Source organism: Pleurodeles waltl, chromosome 7 (genome assembly GCF_031143425.1).
Source record: "Pleurodeles waltl isolate 20211129_DDA chromosome 7, aPleWal1.hap1.20221129, whole genome shotgun sequence".
NCBI classification, from domain to species: Eukaryota; Metazoa; Chordata; class Amphibia; order Caudata; family Salamandridae; genus Pleurodeles; species Pleurodeles waltl.
Genome location: NC_090446.1, coordinates 1,500,919,698 through 1,500,932,867, shown reverse-complemented (window position 1 = coordinate 1,500,932,867; position 13,170 = coordinate 1,500,919,698). Strand labels below are relative to the sequence as shown.

General features: G+C 42.6%; 1 protein-coding gene across 1 annotated transcript in view; it reads right to left on the bottom strand.

Moving 5' to 3' along the window:
• Positions 1-13,170, bottom strand: part of LOC138246589 (ly6/PLAUR domain-containing protein 3-like) — a 71,613-nt gene that overhangs the window by 46,397 nt on the left and 12,046 nt on the right. Inside the window, exon 2 of the mRNA XM_069201283.1 lies at positions 8,800-8,931. Within this exon, the coding sequence (XP_069057384.1) occupies positions 8,800-8,931 (132 nt within the window). The remainder of the gene's footprint in view (positions 1-8,799; positions 8,932-13,170) is intronic.

Below are 13,170 nucleotides of genomic sequence, written 5' to 3'. Positions count from 1 at the left end.
TTCTTCACAAAGGTTATAACCTTTATGTGGACAATTTCTATACAGGAGTAGAGCTGTTCAGTGAGCTCTACAAAGCTGGCACTGTGGCCTGCGGTACAGTTCGTTGTAACTGCAAAGGATTCCTGCAGGAGCTTGTTTGCAAGAAGCTCCAAAAATCCCAGAGTACTGCACTGCGTACTAACGAATTGCTCGCAGTCAAGTTCCTAGATAGGCGTGATGTATACGTGCTCACTACAATTCATGATGAGAGCACTTCTCCCATCACGGTTTGGGGTCAGATGGCCGAAGTCCACAAGCCCATCTGTATACTTGATTACAATAAGTGCATGGGCGGAGTGGACAAGAACGACCAGGTTCTTCAACCATACAATGCGTGTCGTAAAACTCACACTTGGTACAAGAAACTGCTTACCCACCTGATTCAGATGGCAACATACAATGTGTATGTTGTTTACCGTCAGACAACCACAGGAAGACTCATGACTTTCCTTGACTTCCAGTTGTCTGTAATTGAAAGCCTCACTGCTGTTACAGAAGAAGCAGCAGCCTCCACCTCATATGTTCTGGAGGATGTGGCAAGGCTGCAGGAGCGACACTTTGCTGATCGCATTCCTAAAACACCCAAAAAGGATCGTCCATGTCGTCGCTGTAAAGTGTGCTCGAAGCATGGAAGGCGGCAGGAGAGTCGGTATTACTGTCCCCAGTGTCCATCACAACCAGGCCTCTGTATCCCTACTTTGTTTACGTTGTATCATACTAAAGCAAAGTTCTGGGAAATTGACTGAGGTTGAGCTGCCGTTGGGTAATCCTTTCAGTGGCAGTGCATGGATACCGAACGCCCATGGGCCACTGCTTCGTTAGGCAAGGAGCCACAGAATTTTACTTCATCATGGACTACCTTTTGGACTGCTTGACAGCTAAATCCACCGTCAGAGCGTGGTGGGTATTCTGTTCAATTAACATGCATTATATTCCTCCTACTGCATATACTAGTGGACAGAACATATGCCACATTGCCACGGAGTACCCTTTCTTCACCAGCATGTCTACCTTACTTTCAACGGTAGATATGCTCTCTCAGTTCGAGGAATCACTTTGTACGGCATACTTGGAAACCCCCAACTTGCTTCCACAAACTAGTATAGGTCTGATCTGGACCTCTTTTCCCTAAAAGAAACAACAGAGGCTCTCCAATCAATACGTAAAGGGAAGGCCCCTGGTCTTGATGGCATGCCAGGGGATTTATATCTCTCCCGACCAACAACGTGGTCATTGTATCTAAATGCGCTTAGTAATGAGATACTGAGGGGGGGAGGACTTCCTACTACGTGGCGAGGAGCAATTATAGTCCCCATTTACAAAAAAGGGCCAAGGGAACAACCTATCAACTATAGGCCTATCAGTCTTATTGATGTTAGCCAAAAGATATTCACTAAGCAAGTACTGAAAAGATATGGATAGAGGATTCCCAAATTCTCTCCGATTCTCAGGCAGGCTTTAGAAGAGGGCTGAGCACAATAGACCAGGCATTTAGGTTTAACCTTGTTTGCTGGAAATACCTGCCACTTAATAAAAGCCATTTGTATGTAGCTTTTATTGATTTAAAAGCTGCCTTTGACACGGTACCCCGGGATACATTATGGAAAGTTATGGAGAGTTATCAACCCAATAGTGAACTACTAAGATTGATTAGATATCTACACGAAGGGACTTATGCTCACGTGCGTTGGTCAGATAGCGGCGATCTAACGGAAGCTATACCTGTCGACAGAGGGGTTAGGCAGGGGTGCATCTTGGCACCAACACTGTTTAACCTTTACATTAACGGTGCTGCGGACCAATTGCTACATTGTAATCATGACGCCCCAAGGTTGGCTGGAACCCCGGTCCCTATTTTAATGTTCGCCGACGACACCTTACTAATTTCAAGAACACCCATGGGCTTACAAAATGAATTGGACACATTTTATAATTTTTGTTCTAACCGAGGACTTGAAATTAACCCAACAAAATCTAAGTTCATGGCCTTCAACCCGCATAAACTATTTAGGGGAAAAATGACGATAGCAGGCCAACCAGTGGAGAGAGTCAGCCAATTCGATTATTTGGGGATTAGGTTAAGTGACGACCAACGTTGGTCGGCACAGATCAGGAAGAGTCTGACAGCACTCAGGCAAAGGTCAACAGTGATAGCAAGGAAAATAGCCAATACTTGTGAAGGGGAGATAACACCTGCCATCACCGTCTACAAAGCAGTGGCAGTAGCAGCCTCAATTTATGGTGCTGAGCTTTGGGGACATACTAATTCTAGGTGTCTGACCACGGTAGAAAACCGATTTATACGAAACTTCCTGAAGTTGCCGACGAGCACCCCCCTCACCCCGCTCAGATTTGACTTAGCCCTAAATGAAATACACAATGAAATTGCACTAAGACTACTAATGTATTGGATTCGTCTTTGGACCTCAGAGTATCGGTACACTCTCCATATAGCATTAGATGAATTTCTTGTAAGTGACAGCGTACTAAAGATTCCTTGGTTCAGACACATCAGAGATACGAGTAAATTCCTTAAAATGGAGGAGGTGTGGAGTGCTCCTCATAATCTGGCCAAGGAAATAAAGGAGCGTGTAAAAAGGTGCTATTGGGAGAACATTTTGGCCCAAACTTGGTTAAAAAATCATGGCAGTCTGACTTTACAGTTCCTAGACCATAAATGCAGCCCCAAATTTGAGGCCTATATGGATAATGTAAAACCTCCCTATACTAAAACACTATTCATCAAGTTTAGACTAGGGACTCTCCCGCTCAAGACAGTTACAGCACAATGGAGATCGGAGGACTGCAATTCAATATACTGCCATCATTGCCAAAAGACAAAAGAGACACTCGCTCATTTTATGTTTTTCTGCCCTAGATATCTGGTACCTAGGAAAAAGTGGATTGCTCCATTATGTAGGGTAGTTGGGATAAGGGAATGGAATACGGCATTACGACTTCTAACAACTGATACAAATGATAAAATAGTTTTTTCTGTTGCTGGATACTTGCGAAGTGCATGGGCCATAAGAACAAAAGAATTATTAGAAACATGTATTTTTAACACATTGGTTTTAGATTATATTCATTTAATATACCAGGTCTTAACTGGATGAAGCTAAAGTCTCAATGGTTTGGATCTTTAGGTTTTAAGAATAATGATGATTTGTTTGTTTTTATAAATTTGTGACCTCATTATTCTTCTAGGGTTCTTAAAGTAAATTATGGAATTTTCTCCCTTTATACCAGACAACTGAGATAAATGATAAAATTGATTCCTCAGCGGTGAGGCACTTGTAGAACATAGGGGAGATATGAACTAGAGAATTTTTTATAATCACGTGTTTTTAATAATTTGGCTTTAGATTATATTTATTTAGTTTGATACATTTTAATTAATTGGAGTCAAATTATAATGACCTAATATTTTTATATCCTTTGGGATTTCGTAAAAATGTTAAAAATAATGCTATCCATATATCCTTATAATTGTTAACTGATATGTCTCCTAATCATGTTATGCTTTGTATTGTTTACTTTTATGGCTTGTAGCCGAAATAAAGTTATATATTATTATTACTAGTATAGGTTCACTTGGCAATTATACAGGATTAGCCAGGACTCTGATGAGAACAGAGACATGAATGGGTAAGTAAAGCTTATGGTAAGAGTGCCTTCACAGGGTTATTGCACAGGTAGAAGGCAGATAGTAAAGGTAGTACAGATGTACATCATCTACACCTATGGATTCAAACCCATTGGTGCCATCCCAGTACTGAAGGAGAATGACTTGTATAGGCCATTGTTTGACCTGCTTTTCATGTTCATCCTCCATCAGAACTTAGTAGATGTTCAGTTTGCTGTATAAATGCATTATAGTCACATCACTGCACATAATGTTGGCTGGGACATATACTACGTTCTCATGGACTCCCCTATGTACCAAACACTACCCTTTTTCATAGCCTATGACCTTCTCTTTAGGGAACATCATGAGAAATCCCCAGCATGTCTCCCTTAGTTTCAAAGGTAGATATGGTCTCTCAGTTCGAGGAATCGCTTTGTACGGCATACTCGGACACCCCCAACTTGCATCCACAAACTGGAAGGAGTTGGATTTAGCACAGAGAGTGCGTTAAAAGCGCATGAAAAACATGTCTTCCTGAGCCTCAGGTGGCTGTCACAGGAGTCATTAGTAAAGGTTTGTTACGCATGTATTTGGTAATGTTAAGGAAGAAGGAGGCAGTTAGCCTATGACCTTCTCTTTAGGTAACATCATGAGAAATCCCCAGCATGTCTCCCTTAGTTTCAAAGGTAGATATGCTCACTAAGTTCGAGGAATCGCTTTGTACGGCATACTCGGACACCCCCAACTTGCATCCACAAACAGGAAGGAGTTGGATTTAGCACAGAGAGTGCGTTAAAGGCGCATGAAAAACATGTCTTCCTGAGCCTCAGGTGGCTGTCACAGGAGTCATTAGTAAAGGTTCATTACGCATGCATTTGGTAATGTTAAGGAAGAAGGAGGTAGTTACTTGACAGGTGGTAAAATGTAGTCAAACTTATTCCGTTCTGTGGTGTGTGAATGTGATGGGCCCTTGTCTGGCAGCGGTAAGTTAATGTGAGTGCAGTGATTGGTTGGATTGGGCCCGTGGCTGGCGATATGAAAGGGTTGTTTGTTGTGTGTGAATGGCGTGTGAATGGACCATAAAGAGGTTGTTGCCTGGGCGCGGCTTTATGGCCCACCTTTAGAAGGCTTGGTTTCAATATTCAGATACTTTGATAAGTAATCATGCTTTGAAACCATAATTTCTGGAGGTGCTAAAACCAACCAATGTGAGTGGTGGGTTAACTTTAACAAACTAGTACCAGGGGAGTCCAAGGGTGCAGGACTTGCGTGGCTCTCACCAGTTTTCCTTCACCCAGAATCCCCTTGAAATCACAAAATGTGCTTAAAAAACACATTTTCCTTGCATTCCAATGAGCACAAGTCCAGGGTTCTTCAGGGATCCTCAACATTCCTACCACCCAGTGTTTCCCCACTTGTCCTGATAAAAACACAACCCCGCTTGTGTGCCTGCGCCTAGGGCCTGCTTCAGGAATGAATCACTCCAGGGTTAACAGTAGCCCTTTTGCAAGGACTACCATTGACCCTTGTGTGATCCATTCCTTCCGCGGGCGCTAGGCCTACCCACACAAGTGAGGTATCATTTTTATCTGGAGACTTGGGGGAATGCTGGGTGGAAGGAAATGTGTGGCTCTTCTCAGATTCCAGAACTTTCTGTCACCGAAATGTGAGGAAAACGTGTTTTTTTAGCAACATTTTGAGGTTTGCAAAGGATTCTGGGTAACAGAACCTGGTCAGAGCCCCACAAGTCACCCCATCTTGGATTCCACTAGGTCTCTAGTTTTTAAAAATGCACAGGTTTGGTAGCTTTCCCTAGGTGCCGGCTGAGCTAGATGCCAAAATCTACAGGCAGACACTTTGCAAAAAACAGCTGTGTTTTCTGTCAAAAAATGTGATGTGTCCACGTTGTGTTTTGGGGCATTTCCTGTCACGGGTGCTAGGCCTACCCACACAAGTGAGGTATAATTTTTATCGGGAGACTTGGTGGAACGCTGGGTGGAAGGAAATTTGTGGCTCCTCTCAGATTCCAGAACTTTCTGTCACCGAAATGAGAGAAAAACGTGTTTTTTTAGCCACATTTTGAGGTTTCCAAAGGATTCTGGGTAACAGAACCTGGTCAGAGCCCCACATGTCTCCCCAACTTGGATTCCCCTAGGTCTCTAGTTTTGAAAAATGCACAGGTTTGGTAGGTTTCCCTAGGTGCCGGCTGAGCTAGAGACCAAAATCTACAGGCAGGCACTTTGCAAAAAAACAGCTGTGTTTTCTGTCAAAAAATGTGATGTGTCCACGTTGTGTTTTGGGGCATTTCCTGTCGCGGGCGCTAGGCCTACCCACACAAGTGAGGTATCATTTTTATCGGGAGACTTGGGGGAACATAGAATAGCAAAACAAGTGTTATTGCCCCTTATCTTTCTCCGCATTTTTTCCTTCCAAATATAAGAGAGTGTGTAAAAAAGACGTCTATTTGAGAAATGCCCTGCAATTCACATGCTAGTATGGGCACCCCGGAATTCAGAGATGTGCAAATAACCACTGCTCCTCAAAACCTTATCTTGAGCCCATTTTGGAAATGCAAAGGTTTTCTTGATACCTATTTTTCACTCTTCATATTTCAGCAAATGAATTGCTGTATACCGAGTATAGAATGAAAACCAACTGCAGGGTGCAGCTCATTTATTGGCTCTGGGTACCTAGGGTTCTTGATGAACCTACAAGCCCTATATACCCCCGCAACCAGAAGAGTCCAGCAGACATAACGGTATATTGCTTTAAAAAATCTGACATCGCAGGAAAAAGTTACAGATTAAAACATAAAGAAAAATGGCTGTTGTTTTCAGCTCAATTTCAATACTTTTTTTAATTCAGCTGTTATTTTCTGTAGGAAAACCTTGTAGGATCTACACAAATTACCCCTTGCTGAATTCAGAATTATGTCTAGTTTTCAGAAATGTTTAGCTTTCCGGGATCCAGCATTGGTTTCACACCCATTCCTGTCACTAACTGGAAGGAGGCTGAAAGCACCAAAAATAGTAAAAATGGGGTATGTCCCAGTAAAATGCCAAATTTGTGTTGAAAAATGTGGTTTTCTGATTCAAGTCTGCCCGTTCCTGAAAGGTGGGAAGATGGTGATTTTAGCACCAGAAACCCTTTGTTGATGCCATTTTCAGGGGAAAAAACACAAGCCTTCTTCCGCAGCCCTTTTTCCCCATTTTTTTTGGAAAGAACTAAATTTTCAATGTATTTTGGCTAATTTCTTAGTCTCCTCCAGGGGAAACCACAAACTCTGGATCCATTAGAATCCCTAGGATGTTGGAAAAAAAGGACGCACATTTAGCGAGAATAGCTTATGTGGACAAAAAGTTATGAAGGCCTAAGCACGAACTACCCCAAATAGCCAAAAAAGGGCTCAGCACTGGAGGGGGGGAAACGGCCCAGCAGCTAAGGGGTTAAAGGTATGGATGCTTTGTTGACCTCAAGTGTCTGCAATGACGTGGGAATAAAAGCAGGATCCTTTCTGAAGGGAGAATCCCATTCATGCCACAAGCTTAGAATTTACAGAATTCTTTCAGAGAATTATTTATACTGGAGGACGTTTGCAATCTCATGTTTGAAATATTAAAAACATTAATTTGTTAGGCACAATTATATTTCTCTCAATACCCGAGAGTCTCTTTACAAGGATTGTGTAAATGTTTGTCTTAAAAGAGTTGCATTTTGACTACTTTCAATTTATGATGGGGTAAACAGAGAACAAATTTCTAAAGTTTTGTGAGAGTGAATTCCAAAAAAGAGGATCTTGAAAATGTTCTGCCCATTCCTGACTGATGTTTTGCTGGTGGAACACTGACCTCGGATTGACCAAATTTTAGACAACTGACATACCTTAGTGCGGTCAGCTACAAACTGAGGTGCTTAGTTGTGATACCTCTGAGCATATAGATGATGCAGTCTTGGACATGTCTCCACTAGAGAGCTTTTCTTGCACATATTAAATAATCGGTCTTCCCTATCCCTTCTAGTGATCGGATGTCAGCATTGTGGGTGCTCTGTTAATGGTTTAATCAGGAGTCCCGCAGTCAAGCATGTCAGAAGTCAAGCCCGGAGTTGATTTATATTTCCAGTGCTAAGGCTTTATGAGCAGTTGAGAGCCAAAGTAAGAACGGTCTCAATCTGATGAAACATTTTTCATCAAATTGAAAAATGAATCAACAGCTCCAATCCAAGTGCGTTGTGACCTCTAGAGTTTTGACTTTAACAGAAGTAGTCATCTAATACCTAAAGGTTCTTTGTACAAAAACGGAAGTTAACCTTGTTCTTTCTTTAGAGACACATGTAATGCCCTCAGTTTTTAGACTACAGAGCTAGAGGAGTTTTCTTTTCCATCTACATTATGACTTCCCTCAGAACTTCTGTGGGTCTCCTATCGAGTAAGTATCCTTAGAAAACTTAATGAAGAGAATTTTTAATGATGCCAAATAGTGGATCCAAATTTATGTCAAATAGTACATGTAAAAGTGGAGACCCCTATGGAACCTTTGTGATAGGGTGGCCAGCCGGAGTTTTCAGAATGATGAGAGAGGTTGGGGGAAGATATCTGGTTAAAAAAGCCATTCTTTACTCTGATGGGTCACTGACTGAAGTGTACATCAATTACCTGTAAAGGGTTGTTGATGTAATGACATCCCAAGGTCCTGAAGAGTTACTTTCCTCTGCTATAACTACCTCCAGGGTAGAAATTGGTTTAATGGTTTAATTGGAAAATTGATTAAATGTAAAACTGCTACCAAATCCATTACAAATATATCTATGTGTTGTATTAAATACAACTAAATAAAGTTTTGGAAAGCTTACACCCAACACATGGTTGAGCAGAATAATACTTATGTATATTACTTATTATGTAAGCTTTGGTTTTGCTTAGACCATCAACCATCAGTGCAAAGAAAATAAAGAGTGAAGTGGAGACATTATGTGAAACAATGCTAAACAGCCCATTCTTCCATATCTTTCAGCACTGGAATTGTTGAGGGCATTATCTCTGTGCCTAACCTCACAGATGCAAGAGTCAGAGGCCCTCTCCTGTTTTACCACATAGCAAAAGGTCTAACTCGAAAATTGTTGCAGTTACCTACCTACGCTTAGAACAGTGATGGCCTCCAAACAGACGTTCCGCGGTGGGGTACACTCTTCTATCTTCATGCGATCCGCAGCACATCCTCCATCATTAACATCCCTGCAGGAGTAGCAACGCAGGCTGACAACCCCTGAAAGAAAAGAAAATGTGAGAATCACTCTTTTTGTACAGTGGTAGTGTTCAGTGCTGCAACAGTCATAATGGGGAGAAGCACCACCCAGGAACTCTGCTTAGTAAAGACAACCTCCTGTGAACAGTGTATCCTTTACGGGAGAACCACCACCTGTGAAGAAGGCATGTGTTAATATGAGAAGAACAACCCTCTCCGATTATTCTGTGCCTCTTCTGTGGACAGGGCTCGACTAGTCGGAAAATAACTCCCATTGATCAATGCAGGTCTAGTGTTCATATGTTATGTTATGTTAATATGTTTTATAATGCACACAAATCACTCCTAAGAGGGGTATCTAGGTGCACATCAAATCACAGACATAAGTGGTAACTGCTAAATGAGAACAACACTGTTGTGTGTGTTACATGCTCAGGTGAGGAACAAGATTTTAGAGGGGCAACCTTATCAAGCGCCAAAGTTATAGCTCTGTGGTAGTGTAGTAGTGCTTGGGCCATGCCTAGATCAGTAGCCACTGAATTAAACCCATACACTTTTGTAAAACACTCAGGGGTGACTTTATGCCAAGGTCTTGATATTTTTTAACAACTGTGTTTGTTTTTCCCATCACAAATTTCTTAGGGATCTGGAAATGGATTAGGGAATGATCCGTCCAGAGCAGAGAGAGATTGGAGGGATTTGCAGGTCAAGGATGCAGAATCAGTACAAATTGGATCCAGAATGTGGCCTGTCGAGTGGGTGGGGGCGGAAACTTTCTGAGACCAATATGATGGGCATATAAGTAACTTAAAAGTCCCAAATATTGATATGCCAATTCTAACATGTTTAGAGAGGAGCGCACAAGTACTTTACCACTGGTTAACAGGAGTAAAGTGCACAGAGTCCTATGGCTGGCAATAACAGGTTCAGAAAAAGAAGGAAAAAATCTGGGGGAATACCAAACAAAGACAGTAATTTCCAACATAATATAAACACTGTGTAGTTATGGTTCAGTCACACTTTTCATTAAAAAGACATGTTTTGATTTAACTTTTTACTCTGTCTTCCACAAATCTTGTCAATCTATTCATTGTGTCAGCTAAGTTTTCACATTCCAAATTTTGTGAAACTTCGTCTGAAGGAACAAAATAAATGAGGGAAAACATGTGAGTTCCCATTTTACATCTCATAGAACATTTTACTCACATCTACAGCCCAAATGATTGAATAACGGCCCAAACTCCGAATGAAAGTGTAACTTTACTCAGAAGATAATCCTTTATTGATTTGGTGTAAATCCATTCAGTGGTTTTAGAGCTATTCTTGTTTAAAAAGTTTATGAGTGGGTTTGAAAAGGTTAACCCTTTTGTTTGTGTATGCCATTATAACTTGAGAGTCATGACTTGTCAATCACATTTTACATGTAATAATAATAATAATAATAATAATAAGTGACTGGCTGGATAAGGATTGATATGGACTTTTTTGGACATCTTAAAACTCATATCTTTTGTGATTCAAAGGTTTTGCACTGGGGAAAAAATGCACTGCTATAGAGGAGGGCAGCCTCAGAGGTTGTGACCCTCGGGGCAGTATTGTGGAGTGCCCAGAATAGTGGAAAACACATATCTCACACAAAAAACTCCAACATCGACTGTTTGTTCTCAAATCAGAGAGTCATGAAGACAACCATTTTTGGTGCCTAATTTGACAGCTATTTACTACTTGACTTCAAATCTCTTGTGGCTCATCCATACAGTGCCAAAACAGTTGGGGTTTTGTTCTGCCATGGACACTCACACAAAGATACTCCATTCAATTAAATACACACGCTGATGGAGACAGAGGCGCAGGGAAGCATCCAACACAGAGACAAATTTACATTCAGATATGTGCTCAGAACTTAACTCAGGAAGACAAGCACTCCGAAGAAGGCAGGGTCCATCCAACAAAGGTCCATGCTTATGCGCCCCACAGAACTATCCAATAATCAGTTGAGGCTAGACAGAGGGATATGAGCTCTTCAACGCAGGCAAAGTTGTACTGAGCCTTGTGGAGTTTCCTTCATAGTCAACAAAGCTGCAAAAACCTTTGAACTCCCTTGGGTTGTCTGCCCTCCAATACGGTCCCTTACAGGGCTTTCTTGGGCATGTCTCTTAAGTGAAGGCCTGCTTGTAAAATGCTGCCAAAATCTTAGAATAAATCCGAATAAATGGGGGTTGTATTGCTTATTTGCTGACGTCAGCCTAAAAAGGGGGGGCACTGTTGCTAACAGCAGGGTCCACCAGTTACATGCATATGACTGAATGCGGTAGTGAATGTGTGAACTTTGCTCCTTCACTCCCTTCATGTTAATACTTTTCAACCATAAGCTATTGCTTGAGCATGGTGACAGCGAATGATGCAGAATAAGTAAGCCTCACTGTGCCACTTAAATGCACAATGCTAAATGTGGTTAGACTATAATGAAACAGATAAATATATATGGATTCCAGTTCCTGTTGTTAAGAGGAATTATTAACACCCAGTTAGTTGGTGCTCGGTTACTATGAGCAGAAGTCTGAACATTTCATCTGCCTGAACAGCTTTCGAGCCCTTCTATGCAGTGTGAAGAAATTTGCTTTTGCAGAAGGCCTCAGGCTCCAGGGATCTCTGGATGGTAGAGTCACTAGCAATAAATCCCATCAAGAACACTGAGGCGATTTACATCCCAGTGCTCTAAAAATGCACAAGTATCACAGTTTGTTTGCCATCAAGATATACTTTCTGTCCTTTTCTAGGACACATGCTTGCCTTTCTCTTGCCCTGAGTGTAAGCGGTCGCAGAAAGACCGCCAGTGATGGCGGAGTGAAGTCTGCCGTATTATGAGTCATCCACACAACACCGTGCAAAAAACACCCAAAAAACGACACTGTCGGCCGAAATGGTGGTGTGAATGAGGGGGCTGCACCACCAGCACCTCCATATGTCGAATATCCTGCCCGCCAAATAACGAGTCACAAATCAGCACCGGGGACTCAACGCGGCAGAAATCCATTGGCGGTCAGAACCACCACGGGGAAAAAAGGCACCACCACCAGAACACTGCACCACATTAGACAATACCATTACCCAACATCTGAGACACATACACACACCTGTCCACAGCACTACAAAACACACACCCACACATACCCAGAACCCTTTGCAACCAGAAACTCTGACAGAGCGAGACAAGAGCACACTGAAAGGAGGCACTGCACTTAGATACCACAGGCACCATCACACTGAACACGCATCAACAACACATCACTGCACACAAACACCACAGAGCACACACACATACCACTATACAAACTCACATCAACAAACAGCACACCCAGAATCCCTGCACAACAAACAGCCCCACCCACAACACAACTACCATGGCACCACCAAAAAACCCACGATTCACAGAAGAGGAGCTCAGGGTAATGGTTGAAGAAATCCTCAGAGTGGAGCCACGACTGTTTGAAGCACAGGTCTTGCAGACATCCATAGCCCGGAAGAACGACCTATGGCAAAGACAATCAACAGGGTGAATGCAGTGGGGAACCATCCACGCACAAGGGAGGACATTAGGAAGAGGTGGAACGAACTTAGGAGGAAGGTATGGGCCATGGCTTCCAGGCACCAAAAAGTCCGGGCCATACCACATACAGAAGGGCTGACGGGAATACCTACTGGACTGGACACTGGTAAGTCTACTGTACTACCTGGCCAGCATGTCCCCATGCACAGCATGTACCCCCACCACCCTCTCACCCCTTCACACCACCCTAATGTGCACAAACCCACCATGGACCCAATACCCACTGTTGCATACCACAGCACCCTACTGACACCATTCCATCACAGGCCCACCTGGATACCCCACACTGCAGCAACTATCACATCTACCACAATGCAACACTCCCTACCCTTGCAAGACTGCTACATCCACATCACATCACTGCAATTGCACCTTTAACCATGTCACTCTCCATCACCAATAAGTATTAGCAATGCACATCAGTACATGGCAATGACGGTAGCAAGGCAAACATGAACTATCCTCCAAAATAGGCCCATTCTAACATTCCACTGATGGGAACACGAGCAGTGGACTGCTAACTGTCAATGTCATTACTGCCCTGAAAATCCAGTCAATGATGGCACACAACCATGTGTGTCACTGCTACAATACCATCATCTGACACAATACTTCTCATTACACAGGTCTCCCAAGTACTGCCACACAGC